The sequence below is a fragment of the Xiphophorus couchianus genome, chromosome 7, assembly GCF_001444195.1.
Source record: "Xiphophorus couchianus chromosome 7, X_couchianus-1.0, whole genome shotgun sequence".
NCBI lineage: Eukaryota > Metazoa > Chordata > Actinopteri > Cyprinodontiformes > Poeciliidae > Xiphophorus > Xiphophorus couchianus.
In genome coordinates this window covers 1,559,903-1,578,869 of record NC_040234.1, presented here as the reverse complement: position 1 = coordinate 1,578,869, position 18,967 = coordinate 1,559,903, and the positions used below count along the sequence as shown (strand labels likewise).

General features: G+C 40.7%; 2 protein-coding genes across 3 annotated transcripts in view; both read right to left on the bottom strand.

Moving 5' to 3' along the window:
- Positions 1-356, bottom strand: part of LOC114148976 (aryl hydrocarbon receptor-like) — a 32,096-nt gene extending 31,740 nt beyond the window's left edge. Inside the window, exon 1 of the mRNA XM_028024507.1 lies at positions 36-356. Within this exon, the coding sequence (XP_027880308.1) occupies positions 36-76 (41 nt within the window). The 5' untranslated portion in view covers positions 77-356. The remainder of the gene's footprint in view (positions 1-35) is intronic.
- Positions 357-5,297: 4,941 nt separating this feature from the next.
- LOC114148001 (aryl hydrocarbon receptor-like) overlaps positions 5,298-18,967 on the bottom strand; it is a 45,569-nt gene continuing 31,899 nt past the window's right edge. The window contains exons 3-11 of one of the 2 annotated variants that reach the window (XM_028022876.1): positions 17,004-17,101; positions 15,640-15,729; positions 14,227-14,341; positions 13,970-14,097; positions 13,691-13,893; positions 13,369-13,478; positions 12,370-12,511; positions 10,561-12,262; positions 5,298-8,584 (exon numbers count right to left, since the gene is read on the bottom strand). In XM_028022876.1, the coding sequence (XP_027878677.1) occupies positions 8,522-8,584; positions 10,561-12,262; positions 12,370-12,511; positions 13,369-13,478; positions 13,691-13,893; positions 13,970-14,097; positions 14,227-14,341; positions 15,640-15,729; positions 17,004-17,101 (2,651 nt within the window). In that variant the 3' untranslated portion in view covers positions 5,298-8,521. The remainder of the gene's footprint in view (positions 8,585-10,560; positions 12,263-12,369; positions 12,512-13,368; positions 13,479-13,690; positions 13,894-13,969; positions 14,098-14,226; positions 14,342-15,639; positions 15,730-17,003; positions 17,102-18,967) is intronic. The other variant, XM_028022877.1, reaches the window with a different exon arrangement.

Here is an 18,967-nt window from a genome sequence, read left to right as displayed (position 1 = left end):
TTTACAATAAAGATGAGAAACTCGTCGGAACTCACGCTCTCTGGACGGGTTTTCTCCTCTTGCGTCCTGCATACATGTCTGCTCCTTTTCTAGAAGGACACGCGGAACCCACCGGCCAACGTTCCGCTAGAATCTTCCGCCCGCATACATCATGTTCGATAATAGGAATAACAAATCCAAAGGCATCAACGAATGAACTGGACAGGAAAGTAACGCAGCAGAGTTATGTCTCTGAGCAGCAGCTCCTCAGAGCGTTGGCGCAGTTTGCACCAGAATCTAGCGCATCTCTCCTGCGGGTCAGACAGCTTGCAGACAGCAGCAGAGCCTCTTCCACTCCAACCTGCAGCGGGGCCGCGCATTCCACGCACTTCACAGTTGCGTGAAGCAGACACCCCACCCACTTGAAAGTTTTCAGCATTAGAGATAAGATTTCAGTTTTTCGGTGCTCCTGTGCAGGTTTGTTCCGTTAAAATGTTCGTTTGTGCTATCTTGGTTTCTGAAATATTAAAAATGATTTTTTAGGTCACCATCCCCCCGTCTTGCTCCATATTAAACTAAAGTGGGCTACTCTCTCCTTCTTTGGTGTTTCGTTTGTGCAAGTTTGTGCCGTTAGAACCATCATTAGTGCAGCTTTCCTTTATGACATTACGATGGCTTTGAGTTGTTAAACAGTTGGGGGTTTTTGCGTTATTTTTCCCTTTGCACTGCACTAAATTAATAATACCTACATCTCCAGGTTTCATTTTGTTATGAAATTGTTCTACCGGCAGCGCTGCTATGGATGGCAACTAACAGAATAATGTTTGCCCTCGCATGTGCGAAGTTTCCGGATGTAAACAATAACATGCAGGGGGTCCATGATGTCTCATAAAGGAAAGCCGTACAAATGACAGATTTAACGGGCCAAACCTGCATTAAAGTAGCCTCAGCTGAAAGACAGAGGGATGGTGACCTCTTGATGACCTAAAAAAAATATTTTTAATATCTCAGAAACCAAAGCAGCACAAACAAAAATTTTAGCGGCACCAACGGAGCTCAACGACTCAGTCTATTTGCTGAAACTTTCACGTGGATGGGTCTCAGCTTCACTCAGCTACTACTACACCCTCTTCTGTCAGGAACGCGCGATGCGAGCCTCCTATTGGTCACGGCTCATGTGCGCGAGCACGTGGAAGAGTCTCCTAGAAACACGGAACGAGCGTGTTCACGTGTGCGCGCTCCCAATCTCACCATCCAATCAGGGTACTTGCAGACAGACGCCGGCGGTTCAGAGTGGTGTATGTGGGTCAGAGGTCAACTGTCAAATAATGGAGCGGAATCAGCCAGACAGGACTTGGGTGAAGATGCTGAGTTTCTTCCAAAGTGTAGGAGAAACTGAAAACTCTGACCTGCTTCATGATCAGGCTGAGAGAAGCAGCTGCAGCAGCTTAAAGCTTCTCTACCAGGAGGCGACATGCCTCTGATGGGCTCACATCACACTGAAGGTTTGGACATCAGAGCTGGGTGTCAGCTTCACTCAGCTTGGGTGTCGAATGTAGGGAAACTGGAACAGACCTCAGATGATGAGCAGTGAAGCTTCAGTTACAGAAAGACTCCAAAAGAGACTAAATCCAACAAGAAAACACAAAACACACACAAACACTTCAAATGGTCATGAACTGATGTGACAACATCAGAAAGAAACACAAGAAAGTTTTGGACATTTTAAATGACTCTTCACACCCTGGTCATGGTCTCTTCCAGCTGCTGCCATCAGGCAAGAGATACAGAGCAATAAAAACCAGGACAAATCGCCTAAAAAACAGTTTTTACCCGATGGCAATCATGGCACTAAATTCAAAGGCATAAGAACTTCTGCTCTTGACACCACTTTGTTATAAATGTAAATTCTGTTGCAACACCTCCAGGCGCTGCAACCATCTTCTGATGTCTAAGTTTATTTCTCATTTTGTACTATTTATTTCTTTATCTTTGTATATTATGTATATACACATAACCTGCATCTTAACTCGAGTCGAGCAAATCTCAATCTCGTTGTAATCTGTTGATGACAATGACAAATAAATCTTATCTATCTATCTATCTAACATGTGGAATGAGAGAGAGGGGAAAAACATTCAGTACATTAGTCCAGAAACTATCCACTAAGATTCAGGTGTATATTCTATATAATAATGTTATTTTGTAAATAAATTCATATAAACATTTGAAAAAAAGATTAGTAGAAAAAATGCATGGCTACTTTTCACTGTATGAGATATAGCTGAGAACTGCTATAAATAAACCAAAGATATTTACCCAAGATGGCTCTTAAACTCTTCAATTGTTCTCTAACCAAGCATGATAAACACTTAAGTGTTTAATACAAAGATAGTAAGAACAAGATATGATATTTTCTCTGTGTTTTTATGTAGTGAGTTTATTTATCATTTGATCTAAACTGACTTGTTCCCTCAAGCAACCATATTTATTCTCTTTTTGTAAAAGTTAGACGTTTATCTTTATTCTGATACCTGATCATAGAAATCTAACCCAAACACACATTGTTTGTTTTAAAAAACTGGGGTATATGTATTATATAAGGGATGGGTAAAGATAAGTTTTATTTAAAGTGTACAGATATATTTTCACTAGAAACTAGACTAAAATTACAAGGTAAAGTTTTGAGTTTTACAGTGCTGATGACTGAGATGTTTGGAGAAATGTAAGTGCAGACACCAGCCAGTAATAGAGCAACAATGCTGCTCAGAACTGGAGTAGAATCTGCCATGTGGCCTGATCTTTTATTTTTCAAGCTGCACTTCTCTTCAAGTGGTCATTCACCACTGCAGGCTGGACTTGGCAGAAAGCAGTTCTAAATCACTGTCACGTTTCAGAGCTGCTGCTCTCAGTCAATACCTCCTATCCTCACATTTCTCAGTTGTCCTGACTTCTTCCTCCACTCTGCAATTACAAATCTTCACTTTATGATTTAAAATTTCAGCTGCTGACTTTGCCATCACTACTTTCTATAAGCCCCACAAAAAGAGGCCTGGCTGAACAGCCTGAGATCTTGCTTCATGATGTAAGCAAATACGATGTCAGTCATGTAAAGTTTGCCTGTATTTGTTCCCATTGTCACTCATCAAAAATACATCATGGTGCCGCTTAGAGTAAAACCTTTATACAGTCCTGCTGTGGGCAAAAAGTGGGATTCTGGACACAGCTGTGTTTTGACAACGGACATACGAAGACACTGTATATCTGCTTGTGCAGCATGTATGAGTATCATGATCAGTGGAAAGCCCTCAGATCCTGAAGACCCCCATAATACACTAAGCAAAATCAGCCAGCATGCTGAGAAGTTTGGTGTATTTTAGTCTTGTCTATTGATATTTAACCATTACTGAACACTTTCTACAAATTTCTTTAACACATTTACATATTTCACCTTCAGGCAAAAAAATATTTGGTTAGAATTAGAGCAAACCTGAAACTACAGAACGAAGAGAGATCCATCTCCAGATCTTGATTAATTGATTAAGGTGTATTGAACCAGGGACACAGATAAAAGTTGCAGGATATAGGCCATTGAGGCCTCGATATAAGAACCCCTGCAGTACACATCCCAGAGCTTTACCTCGTCCCATAGACGTCCCAACTGCATGCCAGGTTAACTGCTGATTCTAAGTTGATTAAAAATGATTGGTATGGTGCATGGTTGATTATCTGACCTGTTTTTGTGTTGGCCCTGTGATGAACCAGTAACCCATATTCCATGGTGCACCCTGCTGCTTGTTCAGTAACAGCTTACAGTACAGGTGAAGTCCAAGGGAACTCTCTGGTGGAAATAATCTGTCATTTATTTAAAGAAACACTTTAAAACCTTTAGCCTAAAAGCTTTCAATCTCTAGAAAACAAAACAAGCCATCATTTATTACTGAAAATTCCTACAGTGAGTGAATCTGTGGTTCTAAGAGATGGTTCAGGTTCTGTTTATGTCAGAAAAATCTCCACCTGTTCAACATTATGATGGACGCTGGGGGGCTGCAGCCTCAGAAACAATTTCAACTACAAACTATTTCTTTAAGAGGAAAAAAAAAATTTTTTTTTTACTTTCTTAGAACTTTTATAATTTGGAACATCTATACCTGGATTGTTGGAATAAGTTGGTCATAGACACGGTGTCATGCATGTCTTATGTCCTAGCTCTACCACAGCTGGTTAACAGAACCTGCAGAAAACTACTGTAAACCCGTTATTTCAGCTGTTATGAACCACACGTCTTTAACACAGGATATTTGTCCTAGAGGACTGACTTTGGACACCTCCCACCCCCTTAGAAGACATTTTAATTTCACTTTTTTCATGGCAGTGTTCTTGATCCCCAAACATTTTATTACCTAACATACAGTACAGACCAAAAGTTTGGACACACCTTCTAATTCAATGGGTTTTCTTTATTTTCATGACTACTTATAAGGCAGGAAATCCCACTTATTAACCTGACAGGGCACACCTATGAAGTGAAAACCATTTCAGGTGACGACCTCTTGAAACTCATCAAGAAAATGCAGAGTGTGTGCAAAGTAGTAATCACAGCAAAAGGTTGCTACTTTGAAGAAACTAGAATATAAGGGCTATTTTCAGTTGTTTTACACTTTTTTGTTTAGTGCATATTTCCACATGTGTTATTCATAGTTTTGATGCCTTCAGTGTGAATCTACAATGTCAATAGTCATGAAAATAAAGGAAACTCATTGAATTAAAAGGTGTGTCCAAACTTTTGGTCTGTACTGTACATGGCTTCCCCACTGTGACAATTTGTTTTATTGCATCAAGACTTGTTACAAGATTCAGTTTGATTAAGCCTCAGATTGTCACTAAATTACATTTCCAAGTGTGAATTTGGAAAAATATAACAGAAAGTTGGCTTTGTGGGAGAACAGAGTAGAAAAACCTGGAGTTTCAAGGCCCAACACAACTATCTTTCATATGTTGGTAATAACATTAGTATTTTTTTTAACCCAAATCTTTTAATTTACAAGCTTTTCAAACTGAAACACAGTTAAGTTGGGTTTGATTCCATTTCTAGATGCAAGTTAAAACCAGCTCACAGGAAGCCGCAAAATCAACTTGTTAGAACTTTCCTCATGGTTAATTTGTATTTATATAATTTTTTTTTAATTATATGTTTTTCATCTGAGTACCACAAAAGACAACCCAGTTGAGAACCACAACTATAGAAAAATCCTCATTAGGAGGTTCTGGTAAACTTGGAAAAGAACACACAAAGCAAAAGGAGCCAAACAGCAGCAGAATGATTATACATGTTTATGAAAAAAGCATATAACAGTATACAAAGACATGTAATATAATGATAAAGATATAGTTTAAGTACTTGGTTAGATAAAATTCAATTACATTTTTCTTTCCTCTTTTTAATACAAGAGTAGACATATGGCAGCTGTCAAAGCTCATGTTAGCTCACCAACATGGCTCTGACTCAAAAGTTCTGCTCCAAGTTTTTCATAGTGGCTACAGTCATCAGAGTTCAACAGCTGAGCTCCCCCTACTGGTGGAGCAGAAACATCTCCAACAACAGCCATGAAGAAGGCCTCAACAATCAGATCTTTAGGTTATCACTGAATACAAATTCTCATTTGTATATTCTAATGTTTTCATTAAAATATACACATGAACATACATGACAGTTGTGAAGGTAATTTAAATACTGAGTGCTTTCCTAGAAAAGAGCAGGAATCCAAGAAGCTGCCATGTTACTGCAGATCTAGCTCGGCTTTTTGAGACCCCCCACATCGTTCTGTAGTGTGAAGAATTTTACAAAAAGAGCAGAAAAAGCTGGAGAAACAAAGAAAGTTGAGATCTAAAAGCATTGTCACATTCTCACTTTCTTTCATCAGGTCACACCACTGTTCCATTGTCATTGTCATTTGTCCTGGTTAGATGCAAATTATGTACTTTCTGAAACAGAGAACCATGTAGACACAAAGCAAAACGTTCTCTACAACAACATAGAATTTTTGCTGAAAGTTGGGATTTATTTGAAGGCACAGGGCACAAGTTTGGGTGTGTCTTTGTGTTGGGAGTTCAGTGTTTGAATCACAAGTCTGAGCCAGTCTCACATTCATCTGCTTTTTGTTTCAATACCTCTTAAGCTATTGTCAACAACCTGACGCCACATAGCCACACAGGGCATTTAGGAAGCTTGCATTCCAATGAACAAAGGACCTTGTTACTATTTTTTTCAACCTGGGCTGGAACTCTGTAGTGTGATCACAACATTTTCTACTCTAGTCCATGTGCAGGGAACTCAGCAGGGGGAACTTCGAAGAGTAGATGTGTGTTTTAAAATGGACTCACACATGTCCAGTTTGGGTCACAGCACCACTTCAGATCTGACAGAGTCCACTGATCCAAAGGTCCAACCTGGTTTTAAAGCAACAGTTTCCAGGAACAGGATGAAAAGCAATGCTTTTTCAGATGATTCTGGAAACCGCTGAGGACAGTTGCCTTTCTCCCAGGAGTCCAAGTAATTTCAAATGTTGGGACAATGCCCTTGCATTGTCTCAATGCAAAAGCATTGGGACAATGTCTGAGCTTCCTCATACTTTTTATGCTTTAGTGACAGCATGATCAACTACAAGAGAGAGCAATGAGAAAAATATTGAGAAAGCATGACTTGTACAACAGAGCTGAAGAAGATTGGCTCTTCTTCCTAAACATAACTCCAAAATTTCATCTAAATGATGCACCAAACTTTCAGAGCTGTCCATTAAACACATATGGCCACAGAAGAAGTGTTTGACCATTATTCCCAGCAGTTCAACACCTTCTTTGACCTGCAAAGCACAGTGGTGGAGGACTGATGATCCAGGCCTCCTTTGCAGTCACAGGAGCTGGGCACCTTGCAGTCTAACAGGCATTAGACTGCCTATGATCTCCTCTACGTTCCAAAGTGTTCCTCATGAGGTAAGCTGCCTGAAGCTAGGCTAAAACCATGTCATGCTAACAATAAAGTGAGATTTTATCCTTTGTGTAAATTACATCATTTCTGCTAAAGGAGGATGTTGAGGCTACTGAATAATAGGGTGCTCTTAGTTTTTCATAAACAGCTCCTCCATTTTGCATTTATTTAATAAATTACAGCAGAATGTAGAAACTGTGTTTTTACCTGAAGTTAGATTTAAAATTCTCAGGACTTGATAACCACATCTCTTTTATCATGTTCTGATTTATGAAAGCCTTAGAATTAAAATAAGATGTATTTAGTTTTTACAATGACTTTTTATAAAAATTTTAGAAATTAATCTTTAGAAATGCTTGTGAAAATATTCTGGGACCCCCTACTGGCCTGACAACAGCTTCATATAAGCTTCAAGATAATTCTTTTTTTTACTGCAATTATTTCCTCAAATATGTTGAGCACAACAATCTCATCAATTTCAAAAATGTGTGCTAGTTTGTGACTGACACCTAGTGCTTGTGTTTGGTATTGCATTTCAGAACCACCAAGATCAGTTCAGGTCTGACAGTAAATAGTGGCTGCAGAAGGCATTAGGATCAGATACAAACAGATCATTATATGGTGTTAGAAATTTATTTTGGGCTGAATCATCTACTGCATATACTTTATCAACTAACAGGTATTTTTTCGTTAGAAATAAAATTTTACATTTCAATGGCTGTGTTGGAATCTGGAGGCTGCTGCATGTTTTCTCAGTCTTTTCTGGTTTTACAGAAGCAGCTGAATGGCTTGAAATTGAACACTTGTGTGAGGGGACAATGTCTGGGAAGCTTTGGTTGTTAGCATGTTCTAGAGATGAATGTGAATGGCTTTTATATACCTAGTGAGACTGAGGAAGGCACTTAAAGTGAAGTCCAGATGGAATCTAATGGTTTGGGTGCAAAGGTGCAGAGGAGTGCTCGCTTGTTCCAACACAAAATCTCTAGAATCATTTTCCCAAGAAGTGCTTTTCTATAGACTGCACATAAATGAATATATGCTGATGCATTCTGCATGTGTTGGGTTTCAAGAGCCAAAGCATTCTGATGTAACAAACAAACCTTAAAAAAGGCACATAAAAAATTCAACAAATAAATATACAATTACATCAACCAGTTTGACAGTTTCATTTAAAATCTACAGATTTCATCTGATATCCTACTCATTTGATGGCACAGTTCAATATTTTTACCCAGATTACTAAGTCCTTTAAACTTTAGTGATTGCAATAAAACATCAAGTTCAGATGTGGTGGAAGGAGCTCAGGTTTCCCTTATAAAACATCTTTGGTTGGCTCCATCTGCATTCTGGTAAACACACTTGTAAATTCATACTTCATTGTTATTACTGTATATCGTCACGAAAGCAGACAAGCAGAGAGAAGAGCATTTGTGTAATTGCACAAAGTATAAAACACATATATAATATTAGAACATATGTGATGTGGATAAGCACTGATACAGGCAAGCTATATTGAGTTTGTGTCGCCGTGCGGTCGATGGACGAGGCTGCATTCTACTCCATGAGAGCAGGATTGATGAAAAGTCCTTGAGCCTGAGCGGAGACTCTGCTGTTCTGTTGAATGAACGAAAAACATGTCAGCAAAGGAGCAGAGCAACAAATACATCCAAACATAACATCACATGTGAACATTCTGCTAAAGTTAAATATTCAATTTTATAATTATTTTTTGCAGGTTTTTAAACTTTTTTGTGGATTTCACATTAAGTTGCTTCTTGTGTTTTTGATGGAAGCAAAATGATGGCAGGACTTTGCTCTGCTACTTCATCCATAGAGATGATTGAGTGTGTTCCAGAAAGAGCCATGCAAGTCCAAACCATGACATAATTACTTCCTCTGTTTAATAGTGGAACACTGTCTAGGGTCTTTCTTTGCTTTCCCCAAACTTCACCTTTGTCTCCTTACTCTGTAAGACCTTTACTCTTAATTTTCATTCTGCTTTCCTAAACTTAATCTTCATGAGTCCTTGAAGACTCTACAATTCATCATGAAGTCTTCTATGAATGTGACTGTAATAATTTCCTTCTACCTGCCAGTTGTTTCAGCTTTGTTCTTGCAATGTTTGTGATGTCAACTGCTTTATTCTACCCATTCTTCTTTTTTTCCACCCACAGACAGCTATCTTATTCTCTTGACCCAGCAGTGATGTCTAACAACAAACCTGTACCTGAACTAGTCTTTCATTCTAAAATTTTTGCAAAAGACATATGAGTCAACTTCAGAATTATCGGAGAGCCTCAATGAAAAATTCCAGTCTAGTTTGAAATTTGTCCAGAATGTTGATCTTCTTGACATGGGTCATAATTTTGTACTTTCATCATCTGAACAGTTGATGAATTCTCGGTTCCATTCTGGTTTAAACAAGCAGAAATTTTTCAGTCCCTCTTAGTTACTTAGGGGTACCACAAGGATTTGTTGTGAGTCCACAGCTGTTATATTTGGTTATGTTCCCTCTGGGTTCTACCCTCTTTCTATTGCATTGTTGATGATATTCAGAGTTACCCACCAGTTAAACCAGAGAGGACCAGTCCAATGCAACTGCTCCTGAATGCAAGTTCAGTTCAAATTTGAATTTTCTTAATCTTTGTCAACATGAAGCAGAAACTGTTAGTTTTTAGGGTGCAGTATCTCTGATGCCCCTAGGTTCTAAATGTTCACTTGGCCTTTATCTTTGATCATTCTTTTAGATTGGTCAATCAAATTCCTCTGAAGTTGTTCAATACAGATTTTTTTCTGCTCAAGCTTGCTAAGCTAAAGCTGTACTTATCCTGAGGAATAACTAGGAATGATTCATGCATATTTTACATCATACTTGGACTTTGGCAATGCCCTGTGTGCTGGTCTGGACCAGCCTTTGTTCCAGTGCTATCGTCTCAGATTACAGCTGTCATGTTTAGTTCATATTTCTGTAATCAGCAAGCTCATTTTGATCCACCAGCACATTTTAAAGAACCAGACTAAATTAGATTTAAAATGAATCTAATTTGCTGTGATGGACTGGTGACCTGTCCAGGGTGACACCGCCTCTCGCCTGTTGACCGATGGAGATAGGCACCAGCTCCCCTCGCGACCCCCTTACGGATGAGGGTGTAAGATAATGGCTGGATGAATCAAAATTGAGTGATTTTATTTTATTTTTTCTCTGCTTGATTAGAAAAAACATATGGCTTTAATTATAATATGGCCATTAATTTTTTCAATTAATTTTTTTTAGAAATACAATTGTGTTTATTTGTTTAATTGAACTAATTCATGTTGTAACTGTGATTATTCTTGCCACACAGTAAAATCATGTTCACCTGGAGCCTTACTGACGTCTATCAGAACTCATGATGCTCTAATTTATGATCAGTGGTACATTTGATCATGAGGTCTGAGGAATTAGAGGAGTTCCCTCTGACTCCTCTAAACCAGTGTGTATCACATGCTAATTGGGTGACAGTGAGACATTTAACTGTTTAAGTTGTTCAGTGTGCCATCTCTTTCTGAAGCTCATTCTCTTCTGGTGGTGGTGTGTTTTCAGGGCTGTTTACCTGTGTCTGTGTGTTGCTGTCCAGGTAGTGCTGCACGTTACAGGAGTTCTCTGCAGGGGCCATGCCAGGGGCCAGAGGGCCGATGTTGGCCATCTCCTGGTTGATGGCTGACGGGCCCACTGGAAGCTCACTGTGGCTCCACTGTAGGTAGCTGGAACTCTGATCCAGAGTCACATTGGCCCCGTTGAGGTCTGGGGGACCATAGTGAGATAGACGTTTTACCCCTGCTGGGTTGGAGGAGAAGTGCTGCTGGAACATGCAGCTGCTGTGGAGGTCCTGGCTGCCGGCTGTCCCCAGACCCCCTTGCTCCAGGTGTCTCAGTCTGCTGACGCTTTCTGGACAGAAGCCGGAACTAGGGAATACTTGGCTCCCTGGATGTTGGCTCTGGAATGTGGACATGGACTCATGTCCGTTCTGGATGATGCCAGCATGCGGCAGCGTCTGCTGCTGGCTCTGAGGCCACTGCTGCACATGAGCGCTGTGGTTCTCACACACCAGACCCTTCTGCAGAAACTTTGGATCACAGCCACCAGGAGGTGTGGAGGTGAAGTTGCTATAAGGAATCGTGGGTGGCAGGACAGTTTTTACACCAGGTACTCTGTTGCTCAGATGTTGAGCAGAATTGTGCAGGATCTGGCCAGTTGCTAGTTCTGGTCCCTCCATGCTGCTTCCCAGCTGCAGGAGCTGCTGAGCCTGAGCTGAACTGCCCTGAGAACATCCGGCTGGCATGATGGATGCCTGCTGCTTCTGGCAGGGTTGGGTAGAAGGGAAGGCCTCTGACACTGAGTTGTTGGGTGCAGCGAGCGCTGGGAGTTCTATAGCCGGGCTGAAGATGTCATGCAGCTGCAGCTGCTGCAGCGACGGCAGGCTGCTGTCAGTGTGACCCTGTTGGGACTGCTTGTGGCTCCTGCTGCGTCTCACTGAGTCCGGAGCGGACTCAGCCAGACTCTGGCCTGAAAGCACAGAGTCATCTAGGTGTTCATAGCAGCTGCTCACCAGGGAGTAAGAACAACCGGGGTCTGGAGTGTGGAAGAGCTGTGGCTCACACAGTTCAGAGGATGAGAAATTGTTGACTTCTGTAAGGCAGCTCGAGGTAAGGCTGTTCAAGCACTCCCCCCCCTTCTCTTTGAACACTGAGTCAATAAAGTCTATGATCTCATCGGTGATGAAGTTGTCCAGATCCGAGCCAGAACTTCTCTGAGGATCCTCCTCCTGGTGGAACCTCTTAAAGCAGTTTTCCAACTCCATCAGCTCAGAATCGTCTACCTCCAGGTTCCCCAGAATGTCCTCAAAGTCTCCGCTGTGAGTCAGCTTCTCCAGGCTGTTTACTACAGCCAGCACTGACTGCTTGGCCTCCTCCTTCACCAGCAAGGGTTCAGCTGGCACCTCTGACGAGTTCTTCTCCTGCCACTCGTTGCTGGCTACAGCGACCAGAGCGTGGGTGTCCATGAACACCTGGTCCACAGGTAAGGGGGTGTCCACCGCCTGGCTGTACATGCTTTCATCCTGACTCATGAAGCAGTCCAGTAGGGAGGTGGGGGGCACGTCCCTCTTGGTATTTCTGCTGTCAAACATTTTGTCAAACTGCAACTGCGGGATGTCCATGGTGGGCCCAGTGCTGTAGAGAATGGCCTCTCCCGTGGCGCAGCTGAAGGGCAGCTGCAGCCGCCGCTGTCTCAGGTACTCCTCTCCCTCAGCGTTGCTGAAACAAAGAAGGCAGAACACATGAGGACTGGCTCCCGGCTGTTTTGGACCTGGTTCTGATAAGATTTAACATTCCGCCTGCTGTCGGTGCACCCAGCTACTCACGTTATAGCTTTCTGGTATGCAATGATGAACTCAGGTCTCCCTCCTTTGTAGATGAGTTTGGCGTTAGAGTTCACCCATATCCAGCCGTTGGATTTGCTGAGCAGTCTGAACACAGTCAGACCGCTCTCTCCTGTTTTAATCACTGTCACAATAAACACACACTTTAAGTTAGAAAAATGGTATTTTGAAAGTGTTCTCAAATATGGTAAATACTGTTGGTAAATAATGGCTCCAGAAGTGACACCAACATTTGATCAAATAACTCTCCAAAAAGAAATAAACTATAAAGTTAAATTTAAGACAGATTACAACATCAACTGTGGCAAAACACAATTCTTGTTTTATTTTATTACAATTTTATGTGACAGACCAATACATATTAGTTTGGTGTAGTAGATAGTTTTAATGTGGGAAGTGTACTCTTACTATTTTAAGATAGTAAACTGAATAGTGCTGTTTGAGATGTTTTAAAATCTAACCCTGATTTAAACTTGTCTACAACTTCCTCCACGATCTGTGTTCCTTGGTCTTCATGATGCTGGTTATTCACTAACCTCTTGTTTCCACTGAGCATTATGGTACAAGTTGATACAGTTAAGTGTATTAGCTCATGGTTTGGTGTATTCAGGAGAGCATTTCGACCACCGGTGGGAAGGCAGGATTAAACCCAAAGGCCTAATGTAACATCATACTAATGCAAAGAGAAACATTGTATATCTTATGCTTGTTGCAAGCAGTGATGTTTTTCTGTCCATTACCCTAACTGTACTCTCTTTGTCCGAAGGAACTTTATTAACTAATTACTTGACTACTGGAAGGCAGCTGGTTGCACTTTATTTTACTTTGAGGTATCAGAGTAAAGACCCCATCAAAACAAATTAAAGATGTGAATATATTTGCAAGACACTGTATCTCCTTGTTAAATAAACATCAGTGTTACTGGGTCTCCATTTAGCGTTTGTTTGTAATGCAGAGAAGACAAGTGAGCAGCGAACATACTGCGGATGTGGTTGTCAGCACAGTACATCATGTCAGCGGCATGGATGAACTGGTAGCCTGAGCCTTTCATACACAGCTCTGTCTCAGAATAACCCAGGATTATCTTCCCCCTGCAGAAACAATCAAGCAGAGTAATGTTAGAGTACTGGTTCAACTGGTCTCCATGCTAACCAAACTTTCACCTTTCACTGACAGCACAGGAACTAAAAACACCTCAACTGAATTTGACTTGACTTCCTAATCAAACTCCTTGTTTGCAGAAGGTACTGGGCTCTTAGGAAGTACTTGACTATTCTGTAATGAAATAATGAAAACCATAGACCTGCTGTCAACGCCAGTGGGTGTGAAGTCCAGCTTGTGCCTTGTCTGGAAGAGGAGCAGTTTGGCTCTGATCTCCACAATTGACGGAGACTGGACAGGCACAGCGATGGCAAACAGAGCTAGCTGGATACTTTTACAGTTCTCACTGTCCCTGGAAAAGTTTTGATCATGGAGGTACTTCAATCGCCCATGGAACTTCAGGGCCTGTTTCAAAAAAGGATTAGAATTACATGCTGGTTTTAGGATTTTATTTTTATTACTGAATTAAGCATGGACAAACCAGGAAGCCGGAGGAGTTGTCCAAGAGACAACGGAAGCGACAGAAAAAGCTCCTCTCCAGGAAGGAGGAGTTGTCAGGAGGGAGCTGCTCTGGGTTGTACATCACTGCATTTCCACAGTTCTGGGAGACTAAGACAGAAACACAGACCAAACATATCTGGAATATTCTGCCAAGCATGAAACTCTTCCACTGAGAGCAAATCAAATAGACAGTGATTTGTATTTCATACTGTTCTTGTTCATTCCATCACCACTTACAGTCTGCATCTGAGGCAACTGGAGGAGGGTTTAAGGCAAAGTGGAGCTGCTCTCTGAACATGGCTCGGTCGTCAGTGTGGATGAGCTCAAACACACTCTGGTGGACCACGTCTGACTGTGGGGAGAAGGTCAACTGCATCAGGTCAAACTGGCAACATTCAGAACTGAAGCAAAATGGGAGTTCAGACATAGCTGTTTAACTTTTAGGGTTTTTGAGTTACAGTGAAGTTAAAATTATAATTCTTGATTATATCCAGCTTGTTTGGTCTGGAGATGAAGGGAACAAACAGCAGTTGGAAAATTATATGATTAAACCTGTTGCAATAAATCAATAATCTCATGCTAGATTAAAACAAACTTAAAAATGTCCATGTGCATGATTGTTTTTCTCCTGTCTTTCTGCCAAAGACTAGATGACAAAAGTTTTCAGTTTGTTGCTTTGATCTCAACTAACCCATTTTTTGAAGAATAATTTTGTTTACAGGGACTTCAGTGTCTTACTTTTTGTTTTTTTTGTTTTATTTATTTTGGATATCTAAAATGTCTCCACTGTTAAATGTTCTTTAGAAATTAAAGTTTATTGAGCTTTAAGACGATGAACTTGGGTAATTTGGCCATAAGCATTATACTATTTGAAAATCATCTCAAAACAACAATATTATAGTTTAACACAATAAACAATTAATTGTCAAGGAAAATCTGTTATTATTATGACAGGCCTAGATATGACTACACTCTGGCAGCTTGGGTTATATTTAACAAAAGATTTTTTTTTTAAATGCAGAGGTAACGTCTAAAAACCAAACTCCACCCTGTGATCACATGGACTAAATTAGCCAGGGGTGCCAATGTGTGGTTTGGGGGCCATTTCTGGCCCTCCGAATGAATTTGAATGCCCCTGACCTGAATTTTAGAAAGTCTGGCCTGCAAACAAAGATGGTTGACACTGATGGATACTTTATCATCTTTTGTGAGGATATTTTTCCAGGTAAATTTAATTTTATTAAAATAAAAACAATGTAGGGTTTGAATGTAATGATATTTTTTAATCGTTAACTAGTAGCTTCTTCTCAAAGATGATATTGCATTGATATTGCCATCTTTAGTCAGGTGATGACTCACGATGTTTATTAAATCCCTATATGTAAAACATTTTTTGTGTAACAGAGTCTACTGTGCACCAGTAGTGATGTACAGAGTGCCAGAATGCCTTTTTCATCACATTTTAATTTAAATTATCTTTAAAAGCGGGAATAATTTAGTAATTCTTCAGTTTTTTTTAATTGTGCAGCAATTTGTGTTTATATTTGTGAATTATGCTAAATAATAATCAAACATATCATGAATGGGTCTGGTTTCTCAGAAATGTGCGATAAACACAACCTAAGCAGGACAAGCGGGCCTCTGTCTCACCTGATGGAAGCCCAGGTAGTCTTTGATGGTAGGAGAGGTGTAAAACACCATTCCTTCAGACGTCACCACCAACACAAAGCCGTTCAGCGCCTGCACAGGGAACACAAAAACATGGTGTGAATAGCCAGAATCACCACAACTGATAAAGAAACTCAACCAGAACAAAATAGTTGGGGTGTGTGGCTGGCTCTGAAATCTAAGCTGCCCATTAAAACAATGAAAATACATGTGACTGAGTAAATGTAGCTATTTTCTATCCACCGCTGATTCTAACTGAAGAATGAACAGACGTGGTTTAGATCAACATCATTACACTAACACACAAGTTCTAAAGGTGCGTGTTCTAAAGGTTAGCTTCCCTGCTAGCCTCTGGCTCCCTCTCTGCATTATGAATCATGGAAATACAAGTTCATTATGAGTTTGATATTTTACAAAAAGTGTTGCTTACTGCTTGACAAGAGTGGAACTAAATCCTGTATCGGCAGGATTAGCAGATTGTTTCTCTTCCAAGAGGAATCTGTAGTGGAGCATTCTGAATGGAAACACTGGCAGCAAGCAGAGAGTCTAATAATGGAGAAAACCTTCAAGAAAATCCTCCATAAACAGAAATGGATCACTGCACTGGGTGCTAGGACGGAACAGCTGTGACCTTCACTGGAACTGTATGTGATAGAACTGAATGGAATCAGTTGAACATGACCCATGTTGGCTGTTTAATTACCTTGAATAATTAGTTATTTGGATTTATGTGTCGGTTTATACATGCAGGGCTTCGCAAATGTATTCATCTCCATAGAACTTTTTCATATTTTCATCACAACCACAAACTCTCATATAGTTTGTAAAAAATCTGTATCACTTAAGTCTACAGGATAATTTAACATCAGTTAATCCTGGGAGAAACACTGTTAGAGGTGGTGCTGGCAGAGGTTCAGCATCCAACAGGACAACTCACCTGAACATAGAGCCAGAACTGCACTGGAACTGTCATGTGTTTGAATGGCACAGTCAAAGTTTAGACCAGCAACATTCAAATGAAAGGTCTATGGAAAATGTATTTTATTCATCCAGTCTGACTGAGTTTGAACTAATTGGAAAGATGAATGAGCAAAAACTGTAGTTTGTTGATATGCAAAGCAACCTGCAGAGGCCCTCAGTCACATATGTCAAATTTTTATTGGTAAAAAAAATATTACCATGAATCTCCACATCCTAATTACACATTACTTTGAGTTGCTACTTCAAATAAGCACAACTGCTGATGTATAGTCCAGCAGCTGGAACCTTGGTGACCCAGCTGGTGTCAGATGAGTGTAGCGCTGAAAGCTTAACTGTTTCTCCACAGGGTTAACTCATCCTCTCACCTGCAGCAGCAGCTCTCCTTCAGAGAAGCCGGTGGAGTCCATGTTCTGCCCATTGACCCCCAGAGGCACCCGGCTGCCATTACCGTTCTTCATGGAAGCTGTGCAGGAGGAGAAACACAGAAGTGGTGAGCATAGACATCATCTAAGTGATCAAAACAGAAACTGAAACTTTGTTTTACCAAAAGCTGCATTCACCCTTTGGAATAACTTTTCATGCAGACAGTAAAGTGAGCTTCAGGTTCAGGTTTACTGTAGAAGCTTGTTATAATCTTGTGACAATCCTATCAGCTCTCATTGCAGAATAACTTTAAAACTGATCCATAAATATCTCCATCCATAATTGCTTCCGTAAACGAAGCTCTGCTTTGAGACGTCTATGTTCTTCTTCTGTGCATGCGGTCATAAACCAACTGCACAGAAGTCTCATTGTGGTCTGGTTTAATTAGTAGCATGAACAATCATGCCAAAAAAAATAAAAAATAAAAATTGATTCCAGTAAAAAATCTAAATTGAGCATCAAGACCTGCTGTGTGAACTGAGCACAATCTTAACAAAATGATTACATATGATTATCTCAAGCTCTGTGCTAAAATGTGTTGTGTATTCCAGTTTATCATGGCTCTATGTGTTTTATGGGCCCTGCTTCCAACTGGACTACATTACCTTTTAAAGATTTCCGAGACTAAAGCAAGTTGACAGAGAACAGTCAACAGAGGAGCACATTCATTAGCTGCCAGTGAACAAAGCCATCATGGACCACTGTTGCCATTACAAAACCAAGGCGAGTGATTGGTGGCTGCGCTATCAGAAAGCTTGTTTGAGGTTCACTCATAACCTGCCCAGGCTGCATACAGAACTACTAGCTCAGTGTTTGCTTTAGGCTTGCCTTGGCGTCTTCTCCATGCTAGTCCCCTCTCAGTGTGGATCATTTTCCACTAGCAGCCCTGCATGTTGCATCATGTTCACAGTAGAGTCTTCCTGTTGCTCCAACACATGCACACCCTGCTGTAATAAGCATGTCCACCAGATTCTTCCATTGTAACATGGATTCTTCCATGTTACAATGGTGTTGTTCTTCTGAGTCCTCCAATAAAGTCATGGTATAGCGTTGCAGACTGTTTATGTCTTTGAAAGCAACAGTTGTTCCTGCATCCCCTGGAAAGTCTACAGTCATGGCCAAAAGTATTGAGAATGACACAAATATTATATTTTCACATGATCTGCTGCCCTCTGGTTTTCATGTGTGCATGTCAGATGTTGTCATCACATACAGAAATACAATTGCAATCATATTATGAGTAACAAAAGCTTTTAATGACAGAATGAGTTAATGCAGCAAGTCAATATTTGCAGTGTTGACCCCTCTTCTTCAGGACCTCTGCAATTCTCCCTGGCATGCTCTCAATCAATTTCTGGACCAAATCCTGACTGATAGCAGTCCATTCTTGCACAATCAATGCTTGCATTTTGTCAGAATCCTAGGTTTTCGTTTGTCCACCCGTCTCTTGATGATTGACCACAAGTTTTCAATGGGATTAAGATCAGGGGAGTTTCCAGGCCATGGACCCAAAATCTCTATGTTTTGTTCCCTGAGCCAGTTAGATATCACCTTTGCTTTATGGCAAGGTGCTCCATCATGCTGGAAAAGGCATTGTTCATCACCAAACTGCTCTTGGATGGTTGGGAGAAGTAGCTCTCGGAGGACATTCTGGTACCATTCTTTATTCATGGCTGTGTTTTTAGGTAAGACTGTGAGAGAGCCGACTCCCTTGGCAACCCCACACATGAATGGTTTCAGGATGCTTTAAGGTTGGCATGAGACAAGACTGGTGGTAGCGCTCACCTTGTCTTCTCCGAACAAGCTGTTTTCCAGATGTCCCAAACAATCGGAAAGGGGATTCATCAGAGAAAATGACTTTACCCCAGTCCTCAGCAGTCCACTCCCTGTACCTTTTGCAGAATAT